This window comes from Felis catus, chromosome A3 (genome assembly GCF_018350175.1).
Source record: "Felis catus isolate Fca126 chromosome A3, F.catus_Fca126_mat1.0, whole genome shotgun sequence".
Lineage (NCBI taxonomy): Eukaryota > Metazoa > Chordata > Mammalia > Carnivora > Felidae > Felis > Felis catus.
Window position 1 is genome coordinate 12,155,357 of NC_058370.1, and position 27,260 is coordinate 12,182,616.

Below are 27,260 nucleotides of genomic sequence, written 5' to 3' on the forward strand. Positions count from 1 at the left end.
AGGTCATATGAGCCCAGAGCAGGGCCCTGTCAGGCCTCATGAGTCAGGGGAGTTTGGAGTTTCCTGCCTGTTCTGCGAGACATCAGAGTTAGGATACTCTATGGATACGATACCCTATTAATAAAGCTAGAAAGCCCGAGGTGTAATGAAAGTGAGAATAATAACGCGAAGTGCCACTTTTGAAAGCTGACTGTGGGGGAGTACCGTGACAGGTGCTTTGGGTGCATTCTCACCTCACAGGCTCCTCACCACGGCCCTGACTGGAAGGTCCTCTTAACTCGAAATGTTTCTGGCTGCACGTAAGAGAAAAGCGATCATTTCTTAAACAAGAAGTCTGGAGATCGGGGGTTCCTGGGATGGTTCCCAGCAAAGAGGGAGAGCCCTGGCCGGCTCAGACCAAAGGGAAGGAGATGGGGCCACCCCCCTAAACATGTGGGTGATTCCTGAATACAATCAGGTTCCATTAGCAAGGAAGAGGCCAGGGGCGCCAACACATTCTTCTCTCATTGGTGTCTTCCTTCCCTGGAGGGGAGGGGGAAGAGAGACATGCATTTGGGAGTGACTCAGATTGGGATGCCACTGGTTTACGCTCCAGCCTGGGGTGTGGGGTGGAAAAGCTAACATTTATTGAGCACCTACTGTGTTCCAGGCCCCCTGCTGGGTGATTTCACGCTCCCATCCATTCATTCAGTCCTCACAACAGGCCTGTGAGGAAGGAACTATTCTTCTCATTTTTCAGATGAGAAAACTGAGGCCGAGCCCTGATCACACACACGGTGGGAGGCTAAACGGGAATAAGTCCTGGCAGCAGTTAGCTTTCACTACTGCTCGCTGTGTATCCAGCACTCTGAGAGGCGTGTCCCCTGGATTAGGTCATTTCTTCAACTCCACTCCACTGATGAGGCACCGTGGCTCAGGGAGGTGGAGCAGACTGCCCAGTTACACAGTTTAGCATTGGCCAGGCTGGGCTGTGAACCCCTCTGACAGAAGGCCGCCCCATAGTGCTCCCCCAAATTTGGAGAAAACCCTCCCGGCCCGTTCGGTGGCCTTTTTGGGATCGTTGGCTTTGTAGGCGGAGAAGCTGGATAAATAAACAAGGGGTTCAGGAAGTGCTTTTTGCCTCTTGAAATTCTGAATCCAGAGGACACAGAAGGTCATCCAGCTGCCGTGACAGCCAACATTAAACAGGCAAATAAGTGAATCTCTAACATGATAGCAGGAATGTTAAGTACCATAAAGGAAAACAAATAAACAAACTAAAGCAAGAGAGAATGATGGTGTGAACACTTTAGACCAGGTGGGCAGGAAAGGTTTCTTTGAGGAGGTGACAGTTGAGCAGAGACAGAGGGATGGGGAAGGTGATGGAAGGCACCAGCTACGCCAGTGTCTGAGAGAAGATTGTTTTAGACGGAGGGACTATCAAGTGCAAAGGCCCTGAGGTGGAAGTGAGTTTGGCACATTTGGGAAAGGACAAGAGATGGGTGTGGCTGGAGCAGAGTTGGGGGGGGTGGCATGAGGTCAGGGAGGTAAAGGTGGCAGGGGGCAGAAAATGCTGGTGCTTCTAGGACCTTATAAGGACTTGGGGCTGTGTTCTGAGTGACGAGTGGGGTGGAGCCATGGAGGATTCTGAGCAAAATCCAGTTACAGGTTGTGACTTGGGTTCTAAGAGGATCCTTCTGTAGAGGGAGGGAGGGGGCTGAAGACAGGAGACCGGGGAGGAGTGACAGCTTCTCCAGGGGCTACTGGGAAGAAGAGAGGAAACCTGCCTGGAGGCACCCAGCAGTGAGAAACAGACACAGGATTAGAATCAGCCCTCCACCCGGACTCACAGCATTCACCTGTGCCAAGCAACGAGTACTTGGCCACCTTTTAGACAAGCTCTGGTCAATTTCTGACGCCTTTGACCCGACAAGAAACTGGCCTCGGAGAGGGGTTAGGTTTCCTGCACAAGGTTTCCCAGGGTGCAAATCGGTGGGGGAGTGAGTGGTGAGCCTGGGTTGCCCTTAGCACCCAGGGGTGGTCTCTTGCAGACCTAGAGGCTGGCACCCTAAGCACCAGGCGGTCTTGGCAATGGCCACCATACCCTTGAGCCCCTGCTGTGCTCCAGTCAATGGCTCTAACAGCTGAATCGGAGCAGCTCCTGCAACCCCTTCACTATATTCCTGAAGGTAAATACGGTGCTGTGCCATCCAGCCAACCCCACCTGGCCCAGACACACGGGACAGCAAACTCCAGGCCCAGGGTGGGGACGGGGCCAGGAGGAGGAGGCTGGTGGAGAAGGTTCAGGTAGAACGTGGGCCCCTCCCACGCCTCCTACCACATTCCCCCTCCGCCCCCACGTCCCCCTCCCTTCTCCGTCCCCCCCCAGTGCCTCCCTCCCTTCCCTTCCCTCCCCCCCCCACATAATCCCTCCCTCGCAGCACCCCCCTCCCACCTCGCCCGCCCGCCCGCAGCTCCCCTCCGCTCCACCCCACAGTTCCCAGCCCCTTTCCGAGCCCGAGGTGGGGGCCGGCGCCGCCGAGCTGGGGGAGGGGCTCCCCGAGAGCGCCCCGCCCCCCGGGACCCCGGCGCCGCCGTCGGGCCCGCCCCCGTCCCGCCGCGGCCGGGCCAGCGCGGAGGGAGGGCGCGCGGGCCGAGAGGCACCTGGGCGCCCGGAGCCCGCCCGCCGCCGCAGCCTCGCCCGCCCGCCCGCCGCCCGGCCATGTCCTGGGCCCTGCTCCTCGGGCTCCTGGCCGCGCTGCTGCTCCTGCTGCTGCTGAGCCGTCGACGCTCGCGGTGAGTGCCCTCGCCCCCCGCCCGGACAGAGGGGCGACCCTCGGCGTCCCGAGCCGCTCGTCCCTCCCCCGCCGGACGGCCCCTCGGGGCGAAGGGGCTCGACGCCCATCCGCCGCCCCACCCCGGGGGGGAGGACGACGGCCTGGCCGCCGGTGTGGGGGGGGGGGGCGGGTGGAGGCCCGGGAAGTGGGCGACGGGGCTGGGGGACCCGGCAGACGGCCCCCGGTGCACACGCGCTCGGCTGGCACCTGCGAAGGGCTTTCTGGAGAGGGTCTCCGGGTGGGTGCGAGAAGCCCCCTCCTGGATCCAGCACCTACTTGAGCCAATCCCCAGGCTTTCTCGGTTCCTTGGGGGGGTGGCCTTGATCCTCACCCCATTACACAGATGGGCGAGTTGAGGCTGGGGAATGCAGAGCCCTGGAACCACTTTCCATGGGAGGCCTCCCTCCCCCACCTGGACGAGGGGGTTGGGGAAACTCGGATCTCCCAATGCTCTGGTCCAGAAAAGGGGTCTCCCTTCCCCTGAGACCCCACAGCCTGGGCAGGGTAGATAGAACCCGCGCCAAACTTCTCAGCTTCCTAGTGCCAAAGGTTGTCCTGCTCCACTGAGAATCTGTGATTTAGGAGGAGTAAATCTCATACACTTGAAATCAGTGTCGTGGCAGTGAGTCCTTTTTTTATGAAGTTAATTTAAAAAGTTAATCTGAGTTGCACATGGGATAGCTGAATGTACTTGACTTAAATATTTATCCCGTTATAGATAAGACTGAAGCCCTGCCCTTCCCTTCCCTTCCGGCAATTCCAGACTTTTCTTGTTGATCAAGGCTACCGCATAGCGCGGCCAGAGCAAGGCTGGAGGGGAACCTTCCAGATTTTTAAAAAAGTATGCCTTTTATTTGAGACTGGTTTTATATTTGCAAGAAAATTGCAAAGGTTGTACAAAGAGTTCCCAAAGACCCCTCATCCAGTTTCCAAAGGCCTCCCCATCCCGTTTCCGCCATTGTTAACATTTAACATTATCGTGGTACATTCGTCAAAACTAAAAAGCCAACACTGGTCTGTTAAGATGAGCCAAACTCCAGACTTCATTTGTATTTCATCAGCTTTGTGCCAGGATCCAGTCCAGAGTACTACACTGCCTTCCGTGATCCCTCTTCGGTGAGGTTGTAGGTAATACAGGGCACTGTGTGTGTGTGTGTGTGTGTGTGTGTGTGTGAAATGAGAGTGTTTGAAAATTCCAGAACTTTTCTGGAAACTTTTTATTTTTTAAACAAGAGGTTAGTTCAACTTCCAAACAGTAACCTCGTGATCTTTTTCTTTAACCTCCAGACACCTTCCCAGGTTAAATTTAAAACTATGTGTTCGTTCATTTGCCTGAAAAAAATGAGGAAGAAAGAGGAAAAGTCCACAAATGAGTTCTTCTGTGAAGAAATGAATTATTCTTCCAAAGTTGTTAGGCTTTTGGGGAGACTCTGTCCAGGGATGTTTTCGGATCGCACGTTTGCTTTTTTCTCTGCGGGTTTTGGTTTTGATGTCTGTCCGTGTTGCTACGTGGAGATCTGATTCATTCTTTTGATCGTCCGTGTAGTATTCCATATTATGAATGAATGGAAAGTTTATTTTTTTCCTTTTTATTCCTGTCTCAACTGACGGACCCTTAGGCTGTCTCCAGCGTTTTGGCTATTTCAGACAATGTGCTGTGGTCTTCCTCCTGTGAGGCCTCCTGCTCTGTGTTCCCCCCGCCCCAGCCGAGGTGGTGGCTGTAAGCTACGTGGGTTCTGGGAAGCAGGGTCCCTGGGGGCTCAGCGTGTGGAAACTCTCAGCCTCTAGGAATAAGAACAAATTGGGTAACCGCTCTCTGCCTTAGTGTCTCAATCTTTAAAATGGGGATGCTGATGGGAATGGTGGTTGAGAATGGAACTTCTGGGTTAGAAGAAAGGCCAGTTAAACATTATTTTAGCACATTCTTGCTGTAATCCAGAGAGCTAATTTATCTTTGAGGGTGAGTCGTTGATTTGTACACCTGGTGGCTTAGGAGGGTCAACAGTGGGTCCTAGGTAGAAGTATGGGTTTGGGGTCACTGAGAGCTCAGGGGCAGTTAGTTGGGTGGACCCTGGGGAGACCCCACAGGCACCCCAGTTTAGGTCCCAATCTCATTTTCTCCTCCCACCTCAGCAAGGGGCACTCTTGTTACTCCCATTTTACAGAGGAGGAAACTGAGTCTCCGAGAAGCTAAGCAACTTGTGCAGGATCTGCCTGGATTATGCATCTGGGCTATAGGGATTTGTAATTCCCAGGAAAAATGAATTTCCATGCTTCCCACACATTTTATTTTTAATCTGAATGCTCAAAAGTCTTAGAACCACATGATGGTAAGATAGTAAGTTGCGGCTACTCCCAGATTCTTTTTCTTTAATGTTTATTTATTTATTTATTTTGGGAAGAGAGAGAGAGAGAGAGAGAGAGAGAGAGAGAGAGAGAGAGTAGGGGAGGGGCAGAGAGAGAGGGAGACAGAGAATCTAAAGCAGGATCCGCACTGTCAACACAGAACCCAATGTGGGGCTTGAACTCATGAACCGTGAGATCATGACCTGAGCTGAAGTCGGATGCTTAACCACTGAGCCACCCAGGCGCCCCCAGAAGATTCTTAAGGACAAATAATCAAGTGTTGGAAAAAGAGGTGGATGATGCTGATGCTGTGTAGACAATGAATTAAACCAGCAAGACCCCACACCTTCCTTTCTCCTCACTGACCCTTGAGGTAATGTTCATCACCCTATTTTACAGCTGAGGCCTAGAAGGGCTAAGCGGCCTCCTTAGGGCCACACTGAAATTATATTCCCCATCCAGTCAGTTCCAAAACTCATGCTTTTCTCAGTAAAAAGAAAAAAAAAAAAAAGGAACTTCAGTCAGTCAGCAACTGTCTTCACCTCTAGCTTTTTTTTTTTAAGTTAAAATTTTTAATGATGAAAAATTTCAACTATACAGAAAAATAAAAGAATAGTATAAGAACACCCATGAAACCATCCCCTTATTTGATGGTTAACATTTTTACAAAAAATTACAGATCGGGGTGCCTGAGTGGCTCAGTCGGTTGAGCGTCTGACTCTTGATTTTGGCTCAGGTCATGATCCCAGGGTCATGAGATTGAGCCCCTCATCAGGCTCCACACTGAGCACGGAGCCTGCTTGAGATTCTCTCTCTCTCTCTCTCTCTCTCTCTCTCTCTCTCTCTGCCCCTCTCCCCCACTCTTATGCTCTCTCCCAAATTAAAAAATTTTTTTTTAATTCCAGATGTTATAATATCTCTCCAGGAAATGTTTCAAAATGCATGTCAAAAAAAAAATGACAACCACAATTCTCTTATCCTACCTCAGAATACAAAAATGATTAATATTGTGTAGTCTCCAGTCCAAATTCCAATTTTGGCAGTTACAGCAAAGATTTTTAAACGCGCCTGGGTAACCGTGAGTGTTTTCTCTTGGGAGAGGTTGTAAGCTGGAATTAGGAGACCTTGGGTCAGGAATTAGGAGTCTGACTTCTGTGCCACTGGGGCTGATGACCTGTATGTGGCTGTCAGAAACATCCTTCCTGCTGTCCTTTTGGGCCTTGGTTTGTCCACCAAGTCTCACGTAGCCGATCTCCCGTGCCCTGGCCACCCCACCGGGCTGCGTGTGTCTCTTTTCCTCTTTGGGCTTGTGCGTCTGGTCTAGAGAGCCTTGGAAGAACACTCCAGGTGTGGGGAGGTCACTGTGGCATCAGGTGACGGTTCCCGGTGGCTCAAGAAAAGATCTGGGCCCTTGCAGGGTACGGAGTTTCTGGGCACAGAAAATGTGCTTTGTTCCAACCCGCACTGACCAGAGGCCACCAAGTGGTGGCCCGAGGTTGGATGCAGCCCAGATGGGTCTGCTGTGTACCGCACACAGCAAGAGGAGAAAATTAGGGTGTTCCACGTACAAAACACCGGGTCTCCAGCTTCTGCAAAATGCGACAATGGACCATCCCTTGCTGGGGACTCCATAGGAGAGCCCTCTCTCAGCCTTGCTGCCGTCCCCACCCCTCCTGTTGTCTCTCCAGTTTGCATCTGTTCTGTCACTCTGCTTGCCCTAACCATTTTCCTATGATGTTGAGAATTCTCCGAACCTTCTGCGTCAGTTACAAAAACAGGAAAACAAAAACTAGAGCAAAGTGGCCGCATGCTGCGTCTACGAAGTGGGAGGCAAGGAGTGGGGGAGGGGAAGAGGGTTAATGGCCGACAGCTTGTGGATGAACCCTGGGGAGGAATAGACGCTCAGGTTGCTGAAACCCTGCTGTCCCCCCCTATGAAATCCTCCCAGAGCCTGAGGCCCTGAGTTGAGTTGAGTTGAGTGAGGCAATCCACTAACACGGCACAGCTAAATGATGCCGCTTCTGCCCGAACCAGAATGTGGACTGTGTGTATCAGGCACTTAACCTGCGTTGGGTCCCTTGACCCCTTTGGCAGACTCTGGCGGGTGGGGGGAGGGGCAGGTGCTGCTCTTTGAGCACCACCTGTATACGCAAATCATTCATCTGACACATATTTATTAAACGCCTTCTCTGTGCCAGGCACTGTTGTTAAGTGTTGGGGGTCAAGTGCCTATATTCGTGGAACTTCCGTCCAGTGTGGGTGTGATACTTCAGGGCGCAAAGCTGGGTGCTGCCCATCCTTAACCCTCTCCCCCACTTTGCAGAGGGTTGAGCGCGAGAGAGGAGGCCAGGTGGCAAGGTTGGCCATGGAGTCTGTGAGTGGCGAGTGGGCAGTTTGGGGAGGGGCCCATGTGACAGGAAGTGGGGAGTCAGAAAAGGTGTCTTGGCATCTGAAACCGGAGGGACAGGCTGTGTGGGCAGGAGCCGGGGATGAGGGGGTCCAGCCCTACCTCCCTCCTCTCCAAGGGCCTGGCCGTATCTCAAAACAGTGAGGGTGTCCGTGGGCGAGGCTGGAGACCGCAGACCCCAAAATAGAGTCTCCTTCATCCCTGCTGGCTGACGGCTGAGTCACCCTGGAATGTGGCCTGGGCCTGAGCTGGATGCAGGGCCTAGGATCCAAGAGCCAGCCGGCTACATCGCGCGGGTCAGACTCCTGGGCTCCCAGCTTCCTGCCTTTGTCTGAGCCTCCTTGGGACTTTTCTGGGGAAAGATGAAAACTGCCAGAAATAACACCTGGCTCACTGGGGAGCTCTGGCCGCAGCCTGGACAAAGAACAGGGAAAGGGAGCCATAGCCCCTGCTCATACCCCCAAAGGTGTCTTAGAGGAAGAAGCCCCCCGTCCTGGAAGTGGGGGAGTCGGATGCTAGCTTCACCTCCACTTCCGTTGTCACGCTCCTGGATGATCTGTGTTGTGACTTTTTAAAAGCATAACCACATCACTTTCCAGCCCCCCCTTCCAACCCTCCGGGGGCTCCCCATCATATTGGGCATGGAAACCTGACCCTGGCTGCAGGTCAAATCCTGCCTCTCACCCCTACAGTCCACTCCAGCCACACTAGTGCCTGCGGTCTGGAAAGCCCCCCACCCCAGGGCCCTTGCACTCGCTGTTCCCACTGCCTAAATTCCTTCTCTCCCCACTCTGGCGCTCCACTCCCTTCTCATCCTGCTGGTCTTTGCTCACATGGCACCTCCACAGGGAGGCCCTCCCTGACCAGCCCTTGTCACCTAGCTCTCTTTTTTCTTTGCTGAGATATAATTCACACACTATAACATTTACCATTTAAAAAAATTTCCTAAATGTTTGTTTATTTTTGAGAGAGAGAGGCAGAGCACAAGTAGGGGAGGGGCAGACAGACAGGGAGATACAGAATCTGAGGCAGGCTCTGGGCTCTGAGCTGTCAGCACAGAGCCTGATGCAGGGCTCGAACTCATGAACCGTGAGATCATGACCTGAGCCGAAGTCAGACGGTTAACCGACTGAGCCACTCAGGTGCCCCTACATTTACCATTTTAAAGTATACAATTCAGGGGCACCTGGGTGGTTCAGTCAGTTAAGCGTCCGACTTCAGCTCAGGTCAGGATCTTGCAGTTGGTAGGTTTGAACCCCACATCAGGCTCTGTGCTGACAGCTCAGAGCCTGGAGCCTGCTTTGCATTTTGTGTGTCTCTCTCTCTGTCCCCCCCCCCCCCCGCCACTCTCTCTCTCTCTCTCTCAGAAATAAATAGACATTAAAAAAAATAAAGTATACAATCAGTGCTTTTTAGAGTATTTGTAGGGTTGTGCCGCCCTCACCACTGCCTAACTCCAGAATATTTTTTGTCATTCCCCAAAAGAAGCCTGGGAACCTGTCTCCATAAGCAGTCCCTCCGTGTTCTCCCTCGAGCTCTGGCAACCACTAATCTACTTTCTGCCCCTCTGGATGTGCCTTTTCTGGACATTGCATAGAAGTCGATCACCCAAGAGGTGAACTCTGTGTCTGGCTTCTTTCACTCGGCATAATGGTTTTAAAGTTCTTCCACACTGTGGCATGAATCAGTCATTCCTTTCTATGGCTGAATAATGTCCCATGGCGTGAACATACCGTATTTTGTCTGTCCACTCATCAGTCAGCGACATCTGCCTTGGGTCCATCTTTTGGCCACTGTGAACAGCAGCGTGCAGGTTTATATGAACTTATGTTTTCAGTTCTTTCGGGTATGCTTATGTTGCTGGGTTGTGTAGTAACTCTGTTAGCCTTTCAGGGACCCGCCAGGCTGGTTTCCACACGAGCTGCACCGTTTACATTCCCACCAGAACTATATGCAGATCCCCATTTCTCCACATCTTTGCCAACAGTGACTATTTCTTTTTTTAGAGGACAGCCATCTCCGTGTGAAATGGTGCCACACTGTGGCTTTGATTTGCATTTTTTCCCCAGTGCCTCACGATGTCGGGCGTCTTTTCATCTGTTCACCGGCCATTTGTGCATCTCCGTCAGAGAACTGTCCATTCACATCCTTCGTGCCTTTAAAAATCGGGTTATTTGTCTTGTCATCGTTCACTCGTGGCTCCTTTGTTTTCTTTATCACGCCTGTCACTCTCTGAAATGATTTTGCTTTTTTTTTTTTGCTTTTGTCTGCCTTCCCCTTATTAGTATGTAAGCCCCATGAAGCCAGGCACCTTGCCTGTCCCGTTCACTGCTGTAACCCCAGCACGTGGAGCAGTGCCTGCTTCCTAGTTACTATCCGGTGAGCGAGTGAGAAGAGAAGGGATGGCTTACTATTCACCAGACAGGGAGCTGTCTGCATGCCTGTGGTTCTGATCGTTCTACGACAAAGATAGGGGTCCAAGCCTGGGTTTAAGGACCTCCCAGGGGTCCACCATGAGCAGCAGTCTTGCTATTTGAGGCCCACTTCGTGATCATGATTAGCTCTCCCTAGCGAACAGCCCCTCCCCCAGAGGACGGTGGGGCAGGGACAGCCAGGGGTCAGTGATGAGGACGGTCCTTCTGCTACCCTTTGCCACTCAATCACTCGACCGTGTCTCCAGTCTCATCCTTTCTCTGTGGGCATGGCAGGGGGTGTGAGATGACCAAAGCCCTGTCCACGCTGGCTCAGGCAGAGAACTCTCTGTCCTTGTACTTCTGGGTTCTAGAAAGCTCTCCCACCCACAGGGAAAGCCCACCTCGATTGGATTCCCTAAGATGTACCAACATCAACTGGTCACCCGGCTTCTCCTCTTGGCCCCCTGTAGTCCCTCCTCTACTCAGCCGCCAAAAGGATCCTGTAAAAACTTAAGTCAAATCATGTCCCTGTGCAACTCGAAGCTCTCCCATGGCTCCCACCTCATGCGGGGAAAAAGTTAAAAGTCCTCACAGCTGCCTCCAAGGCTCTGCATGGTCTGACACCTGTTCCTGCTCTGGCCTCAATGTCTCCTGTTCTCCTCGGTCCCTCCACTCCAGCCATACTGGCCTCCTTACTGTTCGTGGAACACGCCAGGCATGGTCCAGCCTTAGGGCCTTTGCACTTGTTACTTCTGCCTGGCAGGCTCTTCTTCCAGATATCTACATGGCTCCTTCCCTCGCCACCTTCAGGTCTTTCTCCAATGTCCCAGGGAAGCCTTCTCTCCGCTGAAAAGTCATACCCCATGCCCTACACTCTTTTTCTTCTTCCCTACTTTATCAAATAGTGATAAGTACTGTGGCTTCTGCAGGCGACCTGGTGAGCCTCCTCTGGATGTGGGCAGTATCCCGTGGTTGGGCCATGCCTTGGAATTTGGAAAAGATGCTGCCAGCTTCCTCACCAGGATGAAGGAGAAGCATGGTGATATATTTACTGTAAGTGCCTCATGTGCGTCGAGGGAGGGAAGGGGGTGAGCAGGTGGGCCTGTTGTCTGGTGTTCACGGATTCCTTCTATATCCTTCCATACCCTAACCTACCATCCAGTGGTCTTGCCAATTTTCCATCCATTTTCCCATCCAACTGTACAGCCAACACTTAGCAACATCCATTCCTTCTTCCCAGCATCAAGTGATGCAGTCATTCAGTGTCTATGAAGTTCTTGTTCGTCCATCCAACTGACCTCTATCCATCCACTCAACTTCCATCTATCCAGCATCCATCCATCCATCCATCCATCCATCCATCCATCCATCCATCCTTCAACATCCAAACAGCCACCACACCCATCCACCTTCAGGCATCCTTTTGGGTTCCACCCATCCAACACTCATCCTTCGGTCCTTTAACCCAGTACCCACTTAGCCTGCTGCCACCATGTTCCCAACATGCATCCACACTTTCAGCTTCCATCTAACCTCCTCATCCATTCATCTTTCCATCCAACATACATTCACTGATATCCTTCCATTTACCCAACAATCCATCCAGTAGCATAAATTCTTCTTGGATTTTGGCCTACATTTTATAAGAGAGTTTGAGTAACATGACTCCCAGATCACACTTTGGAAACAGGGCCAAGGCAGTTGCGTGGGTGTTTAGAATTGTGTGGCCACTCCCCCACACAGACACTTGAGGGAAAATCCTCTTTCTCTTTTCCTTACCTTCTTGGGCAGCAGGTTACATTCAGGGCTCGGCCTCCCAAAGAAGTGGGTATTTCTGGCACATTCGCTAGCATTTATCCAACAGCATCCACTCATCTATCCACCTGTTCTATCCAGTCTCTCCACCCATGATATGCACAACACCCATTTGCTGCCTTCTGTGGGCAGACTCTCTCCCGGATGCTGAAGATACGACAGTAACCAAGATAATGATGGCAGGTGCTGAAGAGTGAGGTGGTTGAGAGCCCGACGTTTGCTACCGAAAAATGCTGAGTGCCAGTCCTTTCTCTACTGTGTCTCAGCTGTGTGATCTTGAGCAATCCCCTGCCTTCTGTCAGCCTCAGTTTTCAGCTATAAGTGGCCCCCACGTCACAGACAGTCGTGAGGAGTGGATGGGAGAACACTGTCTGTGAAATGTCAGGTCCTGGCACAGGGTAGGCCCCTGATCACTGAGAGCTCCTGTCCTTGATGGCATTTCTCCTTGCCTCGTCCCTGCTGACTTCCCACAGGTGCTGGTGGGGGGCAGGTATGTCACTGTCCTCCTGGACCCCCACTCCTATGACACGGTGGTGTGGGAGCCTCGCACCAAGCTGGACTTCCACGCCTATGCTGTCTTCCTCATGGAGAGGATTTTTGACTTGCAGCTCCCACATTACAGCCCCAGTGATGAAAAGGCCAAGATGAAACCGTGAGTGGCTCAAGGTGGCCCCTGTGGGTGGGCGGGGGAGGGCGTGATCTGCTTCTGCCTGCATAGCCCAGGTGCTGAGTGGCTTGAGTTTGTGTCCACACCAGGTATCCGGTCAAGACATTTGTTTTGAGAAGACAGACACAAAGAAAACCAAAAAAAAAAAAACAAAAAAAAACAAAAAAAAAAACCAGCCCCAAAGAATTAGGCTGAAGAAAGGCTCTTCTCATCTTTACTTCTTTTAGGAGACAGGTCTGATTTCAGTAGGAGGAGGCCAGGGTTTGGGTCAGCCAGACCGAGAGTCAAATCCCAGCTCCCCCACTTCCTAGCTGTGTGACTTGGGGCAAATCCCTTGCCCTCTCTGGGCCTCTGTTTCCTTGTGTGAAAGGAAGGGAGGTGGGCAGGGGGGTTAATAGTTTCGAGCCCATCCTCTGTGGTCTCATTAGTCTTCATGACAATGCTGGAGGGTGAGTAACTTACAGCCCCACTTTATGGATGAGGACACTGGGGCTCGGAGAAGACTTGCCCGAGGTCACACAGCGAGGAAGTGATGTAGGTCCTGAAACATAAGAAATAATTATATCAACATGAGGACGTGTGGGCACATGTACTCTGCGTTCATTACTTCTGCAAATATCTGAGGACTTTCTATACCCTGGTCTAGATGCAGGGGGCCCAGAATGATGCCAACCACAATTTGAAGATGCCGGTCATATGCCGGGTGTTTGATAGGAACACTTACATCTCTGTGCAATAACACACTCAGGAGTGAAGTGACGTGCGTGTTCCATCACTGGCAAATGGCACAGCTGAGATTTGAACCCAGGTCTGCAGACTCCAGCTGAGATGCAGAGGAAATAAGACAGTGTGTGCATCCCTAGAGTTCGTGCAGTCTGACAGGAATCCTTAGTGATCTGTCTCCAGGAAGGGTGGCCTCCTGGGGTTAGGAAAAGTCTCTAGGAGACTGGGTTTCGCAGGGCTGCTAAAGCTGAGAAAAGGCCAGAGTATGAGGTGAATGCTGATGAGAGGAAGTACCCAGTCTGAACTTGGCTCTGTGGGATGGCCGCTAGGAGACTTCTGAGCCCAAGTGTCCTAGGTCCTGGCATTCTAGGGGGACCATTGGGTCCCATTAGCAATAAGATTCCTCGGTTCGCTGCATTCTACCCCGCTACCCAAGGAGGACCCCACTTTCCTCCAGTGTCTGCCCTAAGAGTTTCTGGAAGTTTCTCCTAAGCCCGCATGTTGTCTACTGGGCGTGGCTCCTGCATCTGCTAAGGGCTACTGTCTCCATCAAGTGCTTGGAGTGGGGTCTAGGGAACAGCTAGATCAGGGTCACTCAGGATCGTGTCCTACCTGGCAGTCATTGGTCAGGGGACACTTTATCCAAACAGGTGTGCCTAACTTTGGGTCTCAAGGAGGAAGGGTCGGCCTGCTGTTTCTCTCTCTTCCAGACGTCTTTGGGTTCCTTATCCAAGCTTGTGTGCCCCAAGGAGGGGCAGACTGTCACGGTTAGGAATTCAAGACTCTGTGGCTGGGTGACCTTGGGAAAGTCACGTTCCTCTCTTGTCCCTGAGTTTCTCTGTCTATAAAACGGGTGTCATAACAGCAACTGTGATTCCCTAGAGTTGTCAAAAGATGAAACAGGATCATGGTGCTTAGCACCGTGAAGAGTAACTGTCACTGTCATTGATGATGACATTAATAGTAATACCATCGTGGCTAAGCCAGTTGTCCGCAGGCCCCCGTTGCCAGCGGGGCCCTGGGGCCCTGGGACGCTGAGCTTTGGGAATAGGGGCGCCTGTGTGCATACGTTTCCCGCTGGAAGCTGTGTTCTTACTTTGTTTCCTGCCCCAGGACTCTCCTCCACAAGGACCTCCAGGCGCTCACGGAAGCCATGTACACCAACCTCCGCACTGTCCTGCTGGGGGACGCCACAGAAGCGGGCGGTGGCTGGCATGAGATGGGTCTCCTCGATTTCTCTTACAACTTCTTGCTCAGGTGAGCCGGTGCGGCTCCCCTCGTCGGGAGTGGAGCCCAGCACTCTGCACCCGGGTCAGCCGTTAATAGTGGCCACGGGAACCATGAAGACTTTGTGGGTGGGGAAGCAGTTTGGGACACTCAGAAGCAAAGACTGCAAGATGACCTTTCGTGTCTGGACCCCAGGCGTGCACCTGGCTCAGGCTGTGAGTCGGAAAGGAGGCGCAAGTCAGGAAAAGGGGTCTTGCCAGCTGTCCGGAGAGGGAGTAGCAAAACAAGGTTTCAGAGACCATCTTTTCCTGTGGTTTCCAAACCTTAGACTTCACGGACCAGGAAAACAAAACGTTCAGGAGGCCAACCCAGGACTTCAACTTTTTATCAGAACTTGTAAACTTATAGTAAAAACTGCACTAACGTTCCTTCCTTCAGGAGGCCCAGACACTATTCCAGGCACTGGACGTACAGCAGGGGAAAGACAGACAACAGACTGAAACTCACCGGGCTGACGCTCATTGGAGAGACCTAATAAACCAGTAAATAAAGACAGTTATGTCAGAGAGTGACAAATACAGACAACGGAGATCCGCAGATGGGTTGATTGTGTGTGGGGAGCTCTCTGAACCAGGCTGAAAGTAAGGGCTTCTCTGCGGGTCTGGCCTCAGAGTTGGGAGCTGGCCACAAGTAGGCGGTAGGACCAGCAGGTGCAGAGTCGCGGAGGTAGGAGGAAGCTTGGGCGGCGGGCCACTGTGGCTGACCGCAGCGAACCCAGGCAGTGGGGTTAAGATGAGTCAGAGCACTTGCGGAAACCGAGTCTCACAGAGCCCCGAGGCCGTGAAGGGCTTTGGAATACATTCTCAGTAAAATGAGTAACATCGGGGTTGGGTGGGGGGGAGGGTTAAGCAGGGGCCTGACGTGATTGGACTTGGGCTTCACAGCTCTCTCTGGCTGTGGACAGAGACGAACCTCAGGTGGGTGTGGGGCAGGAGAGGCAGGAGGGCCCGTTGGGAGGCTGTTATAGTCACCCAGGTGAGAGACCGGGGGCCTGGACCCAGAGGTGACGGGGAGATGGCAACAATGGGGTATTCCTGGGGGGCAGAGCTGACGGGACCTGCTGAGGATTTGATTGGGGCCGTGGCGGGGAGGGGAGCGGGGGTGCGGGCTGTGAGTGGGGAGAGGAATAAGGACAGCCCTCTGATTGCTGCTGGTGCCGTTAGCTGACCAGCATTTCATAAACCAAGGCTCATTTCAGCCGCTTCAAACAAATTGGAGACACAGTTTCAGAATAAAGGAGAGGCATTTGCTGCCACATATGGGGACCCAGGCACGTTTGGGACAGCTATGTATGTGCTCGCAGTGTGGGCTCAAGGGGTGTAAACGCATTTCACCCTCACAACCCCTCTCCGAGGCTGGGACTGTACAAACCCCGTTTGAGAGATGCAAAAGCCGAGGCCGGGAGAACCTAAGGCATTTGCCTCGAGTCCCGTCGCGGGGGTCCTGGCAGGGCTGTCCGCAGAGCCCACGCTTTCCAGCACAACCTTTGATGTGTCGGTGGCCCACGTTTTTTCTCCTGTCACCCTGGAGTGGCGCACACACCATCAAGGGCTGTAATTCATCTGGGTGATGCTGGTCTGGTCCACCCTGTCCTCGTGTGATGGGGCCGCCGAGGTCCAGAGAGGAGCAGCTAAAACCACTCCGCAAGTTCCCAGCAGGGCATCTCCCACGTCTCCTGGCTCCCGTGGCCCCGTGTCCTTCTCTGAGAGAGGAGAAGCTGTGGCATCAGGGAAGTGGGGACAGTGGGGTGGTGGCTGGGCTGTCTAGGCCCCTGGCAACAGCAGTGTGTGTGTGTTGGGGGGCGGGGGGAGTCAGATGTAATTGGACCCCTGTGTCTTCAGGGTCTGAGGCCTGGCTGGGCTGGAGCTCCTGTTTCCTGGCTTGGTGGGCTTGGGCCTTCTTGGTGCCGTCCGCGGCCCCTGGGACAGGAAGGGGATGGTTGGGTTGGATGACAGGAGGTGCAGGTTCATGTAGCCCCAAAGCATGAGATGCCACCACTTAAGCCCCCCAACCTGGCCTGTGGCACCCCTGCCTTGCTCAGAGTCCCATCCAGAGTTCTAACCCGGGCCGCAGGATCCCGCGTGATCTGCCCCGGCCCAGCACACTCCCACCCCAAGGCCTTTGCAGTTTCTGTTCCCTTGCCTGAGGATGCTGTTCCCTACATGTCTGCATGACTCTCGCCTCACTTCATTCCCATCTCAAGTGTCACCTCAGAGAGGTCTTTCCTGACCTCCCCCCACTTAGTCTGAGAGCCCTCTTTACCCAGCTCTAGTCCAGTCCTATTCTTCTTCATGGCTCCTGGCGCCACCTATAGGTCACATGGTGTTAACACATGACGATTTATTCTCTCTTCCGCCAAGTTCTGTGTCACTTAGAAGTGCAGGTGGCCTTGGGAAGGGCCTTCACTTCCACAGTGTGAAACCTCATTGCCTTCTTGGGTTTTGTTGGGGTTCTGGTGGTTTAGTTTCGTTGCATATTTTTCATAGAAATATATATATACAGGGAGATGGTTCTCTGCTTTAAGGAAAAAACCAGCACAAATGGGACCAGAGACCACAGGGCCAGCTGACTCAGCTTGTTCCTGGACAAGGGAGCGGCTGTGACTCCTCTGCTGTCCGGGGTTGGCAGGCGGGACCACAGGCTCCCAGGGGCCCAAGTTCTCTCCGTTTTCAAGATGAGATGAGGGGGAAATTAAGCTTTTGTGTGGTTCCCCAATTGTTCAGTTTGTTCATAGGAAAATTCTGTTAACCAAACACAACATGTTGGTGGATGAATCCAGTTTGTGAGCTACACCTTTACAGCTCTGCCTTAAGGAAACTGAGGGCACTGGTGTGGAGAAGAGGGACCCAGGGCCTTACGTGACCGGGGGAGCGGCGGGAGGTGGGGTGGGATTCCTTCTGTGCCGACACACAGACGCATGTACGACCCCGGGAGGTTCAGCTGTTCTGAAGGAAGAGTTGCTGCCTTAGTCTAGTGGGCTGGGCAGGTCATGAGCTCTGCATCTCTGAGCCCCTCCCCACCCTTCACCGCCACATTCCAGCCGGCTTTGTCTGTCCGCACCTCTGAGCCCCAGCTGGTGTATCACTCGTTCGCCTGAGTCTGTTGCCTGTTGTCTGTGTTCCGCACTAGAGGGTCCACTCCCTGAGGGCCTGAGGGTTTTGTCTGTTTTCTCCACTGCTGACTCCCTGGCCCAGAACAGTCCAGGCAGAAAGTAGGAAAGGCAGGTGGTTATTAGCTGTATGCATGAAGAAAAGCTTGTAGGCCACCGTGGGAGGGTTTGGCCAGAAGCGTCCAAGGAGGACCCCCTGACCCGCCGTTCGCCTCCCCCAGAGCCGGCTACCTGACTCTGTACGGAGTCGAAGCTCTGCAACGCACCCGTGAGAGCCGGGCCCAGGACCGCACCCACTCGGCCGATGTCTTCCACACCTTCCGCCAGCTCGACCTCCTGCTCCCCAAACTGGCACGTGGCTCCCTGTCAGCGGGTAAGCACCGTGGGGACCCTGGTGGGCGGTGGGGCAGACAGAGGGACCCAGAGGGGGAGCCCACGCTCAAGCTGAAGGCTCACAGGCCACATGGGCGGAAGGACATTCTCATGCCCTGGGCAGCAGTGAGATCCCTGTCACCGGGCATATGCAAGAGTACAGTGGTAGGAGGCAGGGTTTGGGCCCGAGCTGGGGTTCCTGGTGGATGCGTTACATCTAGAGTGGGGCCTGGGGACCTCGTTGTGCGTTATTTTTATTATTTCCTATTTTTAAAGGTTTCTATTACTTTTTTCTGCTGAGGTGTGATTTTCATACAGGAAAGCACCCAGGTCCTAAATGCACAGCTGAGAGGTAAATCTAAATACTTCGTGTCCTTCCCAGTCAATACCCACCACACAGAGGGAGCCGCCATATTGGTTCCTGTCGCCTCAGATTCATTTTACCTGTTTGCGAATTTCCCATCAATAGAATCACGCAGCATGTGTCCTTTCGTGCCTGGCTTCTTTCACTCAGCCTCTCGTCTGTCAGCTTCGGCCAGGTGGCCGTATGTATCGGTCGTCTGTTTTCCCCGTGGCATAGCATTTCAATAGAGTAGTCTGTCCGTCCCCTGGTGGAGGGATGTGTGGGTCGTTCCCAGTTTGGGGCTATTGTGAATCGGGCTTCTGCGAACCTTCTTTGTACCTGCCTCCCATGGCACACCTGCCTTCACCTCTCTGTTATCAGCCCTCCGCTCTTCTGACCTTGATCTTGCACACTGAAGGAGCCGTCCGGCCACGTAGCATTCTCCCTGAACTCCACATCTGGAGTATTTCAGCTTGGGTCTGTGAAAATCCACCCCACTTACTTTTGTGGCTACAGAGGGAGCTCGGTGTTGGTAAAGAGGTTCCGGCAGGATTCAGTGCCCAGGGGCCATGCGAACCACTGGGCTGCACTCTCTTCTGGCCACTGTGTCTCAAACTTCTTTCGTGAGAAGAATCCTCTTGGCCCTTGTTAATAATACAAGCCCCCAGATCCCTTCCGGTCCACTTGAATCCAAGTCTCCAGGGAGGTCGGGAAACTGCATGTATTCTAAGTGGCACAGGAAGGTTGAGAAGTCGTGTGTATCCTGGACTCAGACATTGGCAGCAAAATCTGGATTCAGATGCCTACTGTGGGGCTTCTGAGCTGATGATTTGGGGCAAGTTACTGGTCTTTTTTTTTAGCCCAGGTCCTTTCTCCAGACGGGCAGTTGAAGGGAGTGATTGATACATGCTCCGCTCAGCTGGCTTGAGGTAGTTTACTGGCTCCTATATAGTGTCCCTGTGCCTCAGCGATCTCATCTGTAAAGTGGGGAGAACAATAGGGTCTTCCTGCAGGGTGACTGTTGGGAGTGGCTGAGGTAATAAGAAAAAACACTTCTCTGTTGAACACTTTCTAGGTGCCAGATACCAGGTTAACTATGGTCTCATTCAGTGCTCACAACAGCTTATCACCCCATTTCCTTTACTTATGTAGTCTTTAAAAACCACGCTTTCGCCCATTAGATTGTTTAAGAAGGAAACCTTCTCGTGATTAACAATGCAAAGATGCTGGCATATATCCCTTCACACTGTTTTGTAGGAATACTCAATTTTACAGAGACAAAGACACATATCTAGAGTGTCACTGGGTGTATTTTAAGAAGGAATTATATCTATTATCTGCAGCTTGGGTTTTTGTTTAACCTAACAACATAGCTGTGTATTCTTCCCTGTCAATACAAGTATCTTCTAGTGATATTAGCCAATGCAATTAGATAAGAGAAATCAATTACTGGCATAAGAATGAGTAAAGAAGGGATGCCTGGGTGGCTCAGTCGGTTAAGCATCTGACTTTAGCTCAGGTCCTGACCTCACGGTTCTTGAGTTCGAGCCCCGTGTCAGGCTCTGTGCTGACAGCTCAGAGCCTGGAGAGCCTGCTTTGGATTCTGTGTCTCCCTCTCTCTCTGCCCCTCCCCCACTCGTGCTCTGTCTCTCTTTCTCTCTCAAAAATAAATAAATGTTAAAAAAAAATTTTTTTTAATGGGTAGAGATGTAAGACTATCCTGTTTGCAGAAGATCTGATACTGTGCTGGGAAAACCCCAGGAAATCCATGACAGAACTAACTCAAGTGAAAAAGACTGGCAGAGTAGAAGGATATACAATCAGCACGCAGAGAATTGAGTCATCTTTGCAGCTCTTGCATGTCAGGATTTAGGCAGCCATCCCCCTCCAGTGGATACTTATAATTGTTTCCTTTTGTGTGTGTGTGTGGCTACTTTAGTATTCCATTGTACTTGTATCTTTGCTACCATCTGGTGATTTTATTCCTCTCGACAGTTTCCTGGAAGTGGGTTTGCCATGTCAGAAGGCATACACATTAAAATTCTTGTTAGCTGCGGCCACATCATTTCCAAAACCATGGAGCAATTCATATGCCTGCCCAAAGGGAAGGAGTCTGCTCATTCCCCCACCAGATGTTATCAGTCTTTGCATTTGTTTGCCAATCTGATGGGCAGAGGCAGGTAACTTGTTGTTTTAATTTGCATTTCCCCACAGCCTTGTCAACAAACAGTTATCAGATTTTAAGACCTTGCCAACCTGATGGACAAAAAAGGGCATCTGGCTTTATGGGCATTTCCCTGATCACTGTGATGGAACAGCTTTTCGTGTTTCACTAGCCATTTGCTTTTCCTCTCCGCGGGTTACCTCTTATCATCCTTTTAGAGACAATTCATGATCTTATTGAACCATCAGTGCTAGTAGGTTGATATTATTATACCCATTTTGCAAGTAAGGAAACAGGCCCAGACAGATGAAGTCATTTGTCAGGGACACACAACTGTTAGGAGGCAGAGCCGGCAAAAGGAAAAACTTGGTCTGATTGCAGAATCCTGTGTGTAAAGCACCTGGCACCTCCCAGCATCGGTTGCTTCTCCAGGAAAGAGTGGTTTCTCCATCGCACATTCATCCATCCATACCCACGCTATTATAGGGGACCCTGGGTCATTCAGGGAGCCGCCCTGGGCTGGGTATAGGAAAGCTGCATTTCCCAGTGTGGGCAGCAGGTGGCAGTGTTGGGGAAGGTTTCTCCTCTTGGGGCTGGACAGATGGACAGCTGCCCTCAGACTTTGTTGGGCTTGTGAAGAGGGCAGCCTCTTTGGAAGAGTGATGTGGCAGAACCTGTCAAAACAGGAATGCTCATTCCCTCGAACCTGAACTTCTACTACTAGGAATTATCCTACAGCAGTGCTTGCACGCATCTAGAGATGCACAAAGATCCTCATTGCCCCCTTGCTTATAATAATAGCAAATGCTGCAGACAGCCTGTATGTCCACCCGTGGGGACTGATGAAATAAGTTATACATTCACATAAAGGAAAACAGCAACCGTCAAGCAGAACGGGATATACCAAAACCACGCAGAAGAGTGGGTATATTGTGGGATTTTTTAGTTTATTTTTTTTTCCAGTTTCATTGAGAAATGATTGACACACGACACCACGTAAGTTTAAGGTATACAGCATGATGACTTGACTTACATATATTGTGAAGTGAGCACCACGGTAAGTGTGGTTAACATCTTTGTTTTCTAAGCCTGTGGGAACATTTTGCTTCTGAGAAGGCTGAGATGGGATGGAAATGCCCGTTTGAACTCTTAGAGATGCTTTCTTTCTTTTTCTTACTTTTTTTTTTTTGCCACGTGGATGCATTATTTCTCCTCCACTATTAAAATTATAAACATTTTGGGGCACCTGGGTGGCTCAGTTGGTTAAGCATCTGACTGTTGTTGATCTTGGCTCAGGTCATGACTCATGGTTCATGAGATGGAGCCCCACATTGGGCTCTATGCTGACGGTGCAGAGCCTGCTTGGGATTCTCTCTCCCTCCCTCTCTCTCTGCCCCTCCCCTGCTCTCACTCTCTGTCTCTCCAAATAAATAAACATCTAAAAGCACCATTTAAAACAAATGTATAAACATATTTTAAAAGAAAATTGACCCTTTGGGGGATGCTTAGATCACAGAGTCTGGTGCTTCTCATATAGGAGGGAATTGGGGGCAGATAGAGCCCCAAGCTAAATATACTGCTTTCTGGAACATTCGTTTTACTAAATTATTCGGGAGGGGCGTGTTTTCTTTGAATATTGTTTTGGGAGGAAAAGCATCCTTATAATAAAGAATGACAGAGTCTAGGGGTGCCTGGGCGGCCCGGTTGGTTGGGTGTCTGATTGTTGATTTCAGCCCGGGTCATGATCTCGCAGTTCGTGGGATCGAGCCCCGCATCTGACTCTGTGATTGGGCTCTCTGCTGTTGGTACAGAACCCACTTCAGATCCTTTGTCCTCCTCTCCCTCTGCTCCTCCTTTGCTCATGTTCTCTCCCTCTCTCTCAAAAATAAACATGAAAGAGAAAAAGAAAGAAAGAAAGAAAGAAAGAAAGAAAGAAAGAAAGAAAGGAAAAAGAAGGAATCACAGAGTCTAATGCAAAAATCTAATGCATTTTATAGGGAAAACACAGAACTTTAAATTTTTTTTTAATGTTTATTTATTTTTGAGATAGAGAGTGCAAGTGGAGGAGGGGCAGAGAGAGGGAGACACAGAATCCGAAGCAGGCTCCAAGTTCAGAGCTGTCAGCACAAGAGCCCGAGGTGGGGCTCGAACCCGAAAACACAGGACTTTAAAGATATGTCCCTCTCTGGACTATGCCCAGGTTTCTGGGGCACAGAGGGGCTTCTGAGGAAAAACTTGAGAGGTGCTCAACTCTGGGCCCCTCGTTTTACAGATGGGAAGACTGAGACCCAGTGGTGGACAGGGCCTTGGCCAAGGCCACACAGCATGGGAGGTCTGGAATTTGAACCTGCAATGCAATTACTAGTTACACAGGCCTGGGAGTTCTGATTCACAGCACTGAGTCATTACACTGGGGCTGATAAATAATACTTAAGAATAATGGCAAGAATGTAGCAAGCATGACATGCTAGGCCCCTACCAGTACCAAGTGTGTTCTGTGTTTTTATATCCTCCTAGTGATCCCATGAGCTCGGTTGCCCCCATTTTACAGATGGGGAGGTCGAGGCTCAGAGATCCAAAATCTTTGCAAAAGATGATCTTTCTAGGAAGGGACAGAGCTAGGATTTCTACCAGGGTCTCTGGCTGCCAACTGTGTATTCTTTATTTCACATATTATTATTATTTGCTAAGTATAGAAACAATACATGAATATATTCTCCATGGAATCACTGTCTGTTTTAAATTTTTTTTTTCAACGTTTATTTATTTTTTTTTGGGACAGAGAGAGACAGAGCATGAACGGGGGAGGGGCAGAGAGAGATGGAGACACAGAATCGGAAACAGGCTCCAGGCTCCGAGCCATCAGCCCAGAGCCCGACGCGGGGCTCGAACTCACGGACCGCGAGATCGTGACCTGGCTGAAGTCGGACGCTTAACCGACTGCGCCACCCAGGCGCCCCTCACTGTCTGTTTTCTAAGTTAACACATTCAATTTCTGCACAACCCTTTGTGTGGGTACTTCTGTTATCCCAGTTTACAGGTTTGAAAACTGAGGAGTTGGGAGGTGGGGTGGGTTTTTGTTGTTGTCGAATTGCAAGAGTTCTTTATATATTTTGGATCCTAGACCCTTACCAGATCTATGATTTGCAAATATTTTCTCTCATTCTGCTCATTGTCTTTTCATACTGTGTTGCTTTTTAAAGTCATCCTTAGAAGCTGTGTTGACAGTGATATTCAAGGTTTGTAATTGTGCTGTCAGACCTCAAAGAATCCCAGTCATTTCCAAATCTGTGTTAAATTTCTTTGCTCCCTTCTTTAGCTATTTCATCAGCTAACTCTTACAAATCCAGCATGAGCATCAACCGAGGGCCTTTAGCACTTCCTTTACCCTCCACTCACTTGTTGAAAACCTCCACATGCCCAGGTCCCATGCCCCCAAGATTCTGACAAGATTGGTCTGCAGTGGGACCTGGGCATCCAGAGAGTTAAAGCTTCTGGGCGATTCTCCAGTGCCCCAAAAGTTGAGAGACATAGGAAGATAATGTATTTCAGATGAACAGTGGGCTCATTGCTTTAAATCGAGAAGTACAGGGGCACCTGGGTGGCTCTCTCGGTTAAATGTCCAACTCTTGGTTTCGGTCAGGTCATGATCTAACAGGTTGTGAGTTCAAGCCCTGCGTTGGGCTCCGTGCTGACAGCTCAGAGCCTGGAGCCTGCTTCAGATTCTGTGTCTTCCTCTCTCTCTCTCTCCCCCCCTCCCCCACTCATGCTCTGTCTCTCTCAAAAATAAATAAACATTAAAAAATATTAAATTGAGAAGTATATCACCTGAAAAGGTCCGGAGGTTGAAGAAAAGCATATGGAGCATATTATTTGAAAATATAATATGCTTAAAATATATGTATATTTTAATATAAGTTTACCCTACATTTTCCACCCTTTCGAATACCCTGTGATATGCAACCCAGTCTAGAACCATTGGGTGGATGGGTCTTCCTGAAACACTGCCTCGTGGTTCCAAAACGCCAGTGAGAACATCTCTAGTCCTTGGGAATTTTGTAACCATCCAAAGCGACACCCACTTTTCCAAGGGGTGATTTCGGAAGAACCAAATCTCTTATTTGCACGTACATCTGTAAATACAGCATCGTCTTGCAGTGTGAACACAGTGTGTGAATAATAAGCACCTGGCTTTGTGCCCTCAACAGTCTGCCCGGCTGGCCCCATCTGGATCCGTACCTCGGTTTCCACCGCCTGTGGTGCCCCAGAGCCTCACACCCTGTTGTTTACTTAAAGGTGCCTGTGAACTGGGAATCCGTGGGCCAGAGCTGCCCTTCAGAGAGGCTTTTGTGGCCTGCACAGTGACGAACATTTCTTGCCCAGATGCCGGCCTTAAAGCACATAGGAAGACTCCCTGTGAACATCTGGACTTTCATCTTCTTCTGAAAACTCAGGCTCCCTGGCCGTGCTGGGCCAAGTTCCTCTGCCAGGCTGCTGGTCACCCCTACCCTCCTGTTCCCCATGGCTCCGTCCTGGCCCTCCTCCTTCATTTACTTTACCTGCCTTCCCTGGAGGTAGTTGAGTTTGAGACCCCTAGACCCATCTTTCCCCTCTCGATAGCAGTTAGGTCATTTCCCACGTCTCCTGAACGGAGCTGTGCGAGTCGGCTCATGTCGTCTCCTTGTGCACACGGCTGGCGTTGCTTTGGCATGGGACCCTGGGAAGGGAGAATGGGGCTCCGCGTTTCCTGTTCCTTCCCCTGCTGTGTAAGAAACACCGTTCATTTAATGCGTGTTAACAGAGCACCTCCTGCGGGCCAGGTGCTGGAGACAGAGCTCACAGAGGTGAGCGAGACAGGACCCCTCACTCCTGGCCACTGGGGTGAGACAGATAATAACAAGTTGGCATTTGAAGGCCTTTCTTGGGTCCTCTTTCCCCACCCCGAGGAGTGACACCCAGAAGAGCCTTGGCCTCCCGGGACATTGGGGCTGGGTGGCCTTGGGCCCGGGGTGGATCTGTAACCCCCGCCCCCCTGTGCTCTGTCCCTGTAGGGGATAAGGACCGCGTGTGCAGAGTCAAAGGTCACCTGTGGAAGCTGCTGTCCCCAGCCAGACTTGCTGCTCGGGCCCACCGGAGCAAGTGGCTGGGGAGTTACCTGCTGTACCTGGAGGAGATAGGGGTGCCGGAGGACATGCAGGCCCGGGCCCTGGTGCTGCAGCTCTGGGCCACACAGGTGGGTGGATGGTGCACACGGGTGTGGTTGTGCGTGTGAGTGCATGTGTCTCTGTGTGTGCCATCAGGCACACGCAGGCACACGTGTGAGTGTGCATAGGAGTGTGCATGCGTGGGCGTGTGCATCTGCGAGTGTTTCTCCACATGAGCGTGGGTGTGGGTATGTGAACATACCCAGCTGTCTGCCCCAGTTCCCGGACTTTCTTAACCATCAGACGGTATCGGGAATGGGATCATTCATTCAGTGTTAATTTATTGTAATTTGGAAAAATGTCAAACTTAGAGAAAAGCTGTGTGTTGGGGCGCCTGGGTGGCTCAGTCGGTTGAGCAACTGACTTTGGCTCGGGTCATGATCTCGCGGTCCGTGGGTTTGAGCCCTGCGTCGGGCTCTGGGCTGACGGCTTGGAGCCTGGACCCTGCTTAGGATTCTGTGTCTCCCTCTCTCTCTGCCCCTCCCCCACTCATGCTCTGTCTCTCTCTGTCTCAGAAATAAATAAACGTTAAAAAAAAAAAAAGAGAGAGGGCGCCTGGGTGGTTCTGTCGATTTAGCCTCTGACTTTGGCTCAGGTCATGATCTCACGGTCTGTGAGTTCGAGCCCCAGGTCCAGCTCTGTGCTGACAGCTCAGAGCCTGGAGCCTGCTTCGGATTCTGTGTCTCCCTCTCTCTCTGATCCTCCCCCATTCATGCTCTGTCTCTCTGTCTCAAAAATAAATACACGTTAAAAATATTTAAAAAAAAATAATAAAATTAATAAATAAAAAATAAAAAAGAGAAAAGCTGTGTGAATAGTTTAATAAACATACACAGTTCACCTTGAGTTCCCAATTTTTAACATTTTATCACATGTGCCTTCTCCCCCTCACCTCCTCCTCCTCCACCCTATCTCCTACTGGGGTTATTTTACTGAGTCGTTTGCAGACAAGTAGCAGACATCGTGACTCTTTATCCCTAATTACTTCAGTGTATATTCCTAAGAGCAAGAAGGTTCCCTTACATGACACAGTACGAGGATCACATTCAGGACAATTAACCCAGATTCAGGATCATTATCTAATAGTCCCGATTCAGTCTTGCCACTTGTCCCAACAATGTCCTTTATGGCTCATCTTGGTCCGACATCCAATCCAGGATCACACGGTGCCTTCAGTCATTCTGTCTTTTGAGTTTTCTTTAATGTGGAACAGTTTCTGTGCCTTTCATTGTTTTTCATGACCTTGACATTTTTGAAGTATGCAGAACAGTCATTTTGAAGAATTATTTAAAAGTTCCGTTGAGTACTTACCTAGACCTCAAAGATCTGGTTCTGTTGCTTATGTTTTAGCTGGTGCAGACAGTCAAGGAAGTGCACACAGGGTGATTTTATTTTATTTTATTTTATTTTATTTTATTTTATTTTATTTTATTGTATTGTATTGTATTGTATTTTATTGTATTTTATTTTATTATTTTATTTTATTTTATTTATTTTATTATTTTATTTTATTTTATTTTATGTTATTTTATGTTATTTTATTTTATTAAGTTTATTTATTTTGAGAAGGAGAGAAAGTGTGTGTGCACCTGC

The 27,260-nt window shown here is 50.8% G+C and overlaps 1 protein-coding gene across 3 annotated transcripts in view; it reads left to right on the forward strand.

The window, feature by feature from the left end:
* The first annotated feature begins 2,583 nt into the window (after positions 1-2,583).
* Positions 2,584-27,260, forward strand: part of PTGIS (prostaglandin I2 synthase) — a 40,500-nt gene continuing 15,823 nt past the window's right edge. For 2 of the 3 annotated variants that reach the window (XM_023251118.2, XM_045053508.1), the window contains exons 1-6: positions 2,584-2,775; positions 10,913-11,036; positions 12,272-12,450; positions 14,302-14,445; positions 17,806-17,957; positions 25,515-25,696. In XM_023251118.2, the coding sequence (XP_023106886.2) occupies positions 2,702-2,775; positions 10,913-11,036; positions 12,272-12,450; positions 14,302-14,445; positions 17,806-17,957; positions 25,515-25,696 (855 nt within the window). In that variant the 5' untranslated portion in view covers positions 2,584-2,701. The remainder of the gene's footprint in view (positions 2,776-10,912; positions 11,037-12,271; positions 12,451-14,301; positions 14,446-17,805; positions 17,958-25,514; positions 25,697-27,260) is intronic. The other variant, XM_023251117.2, reaches the window with a different exon arrangement.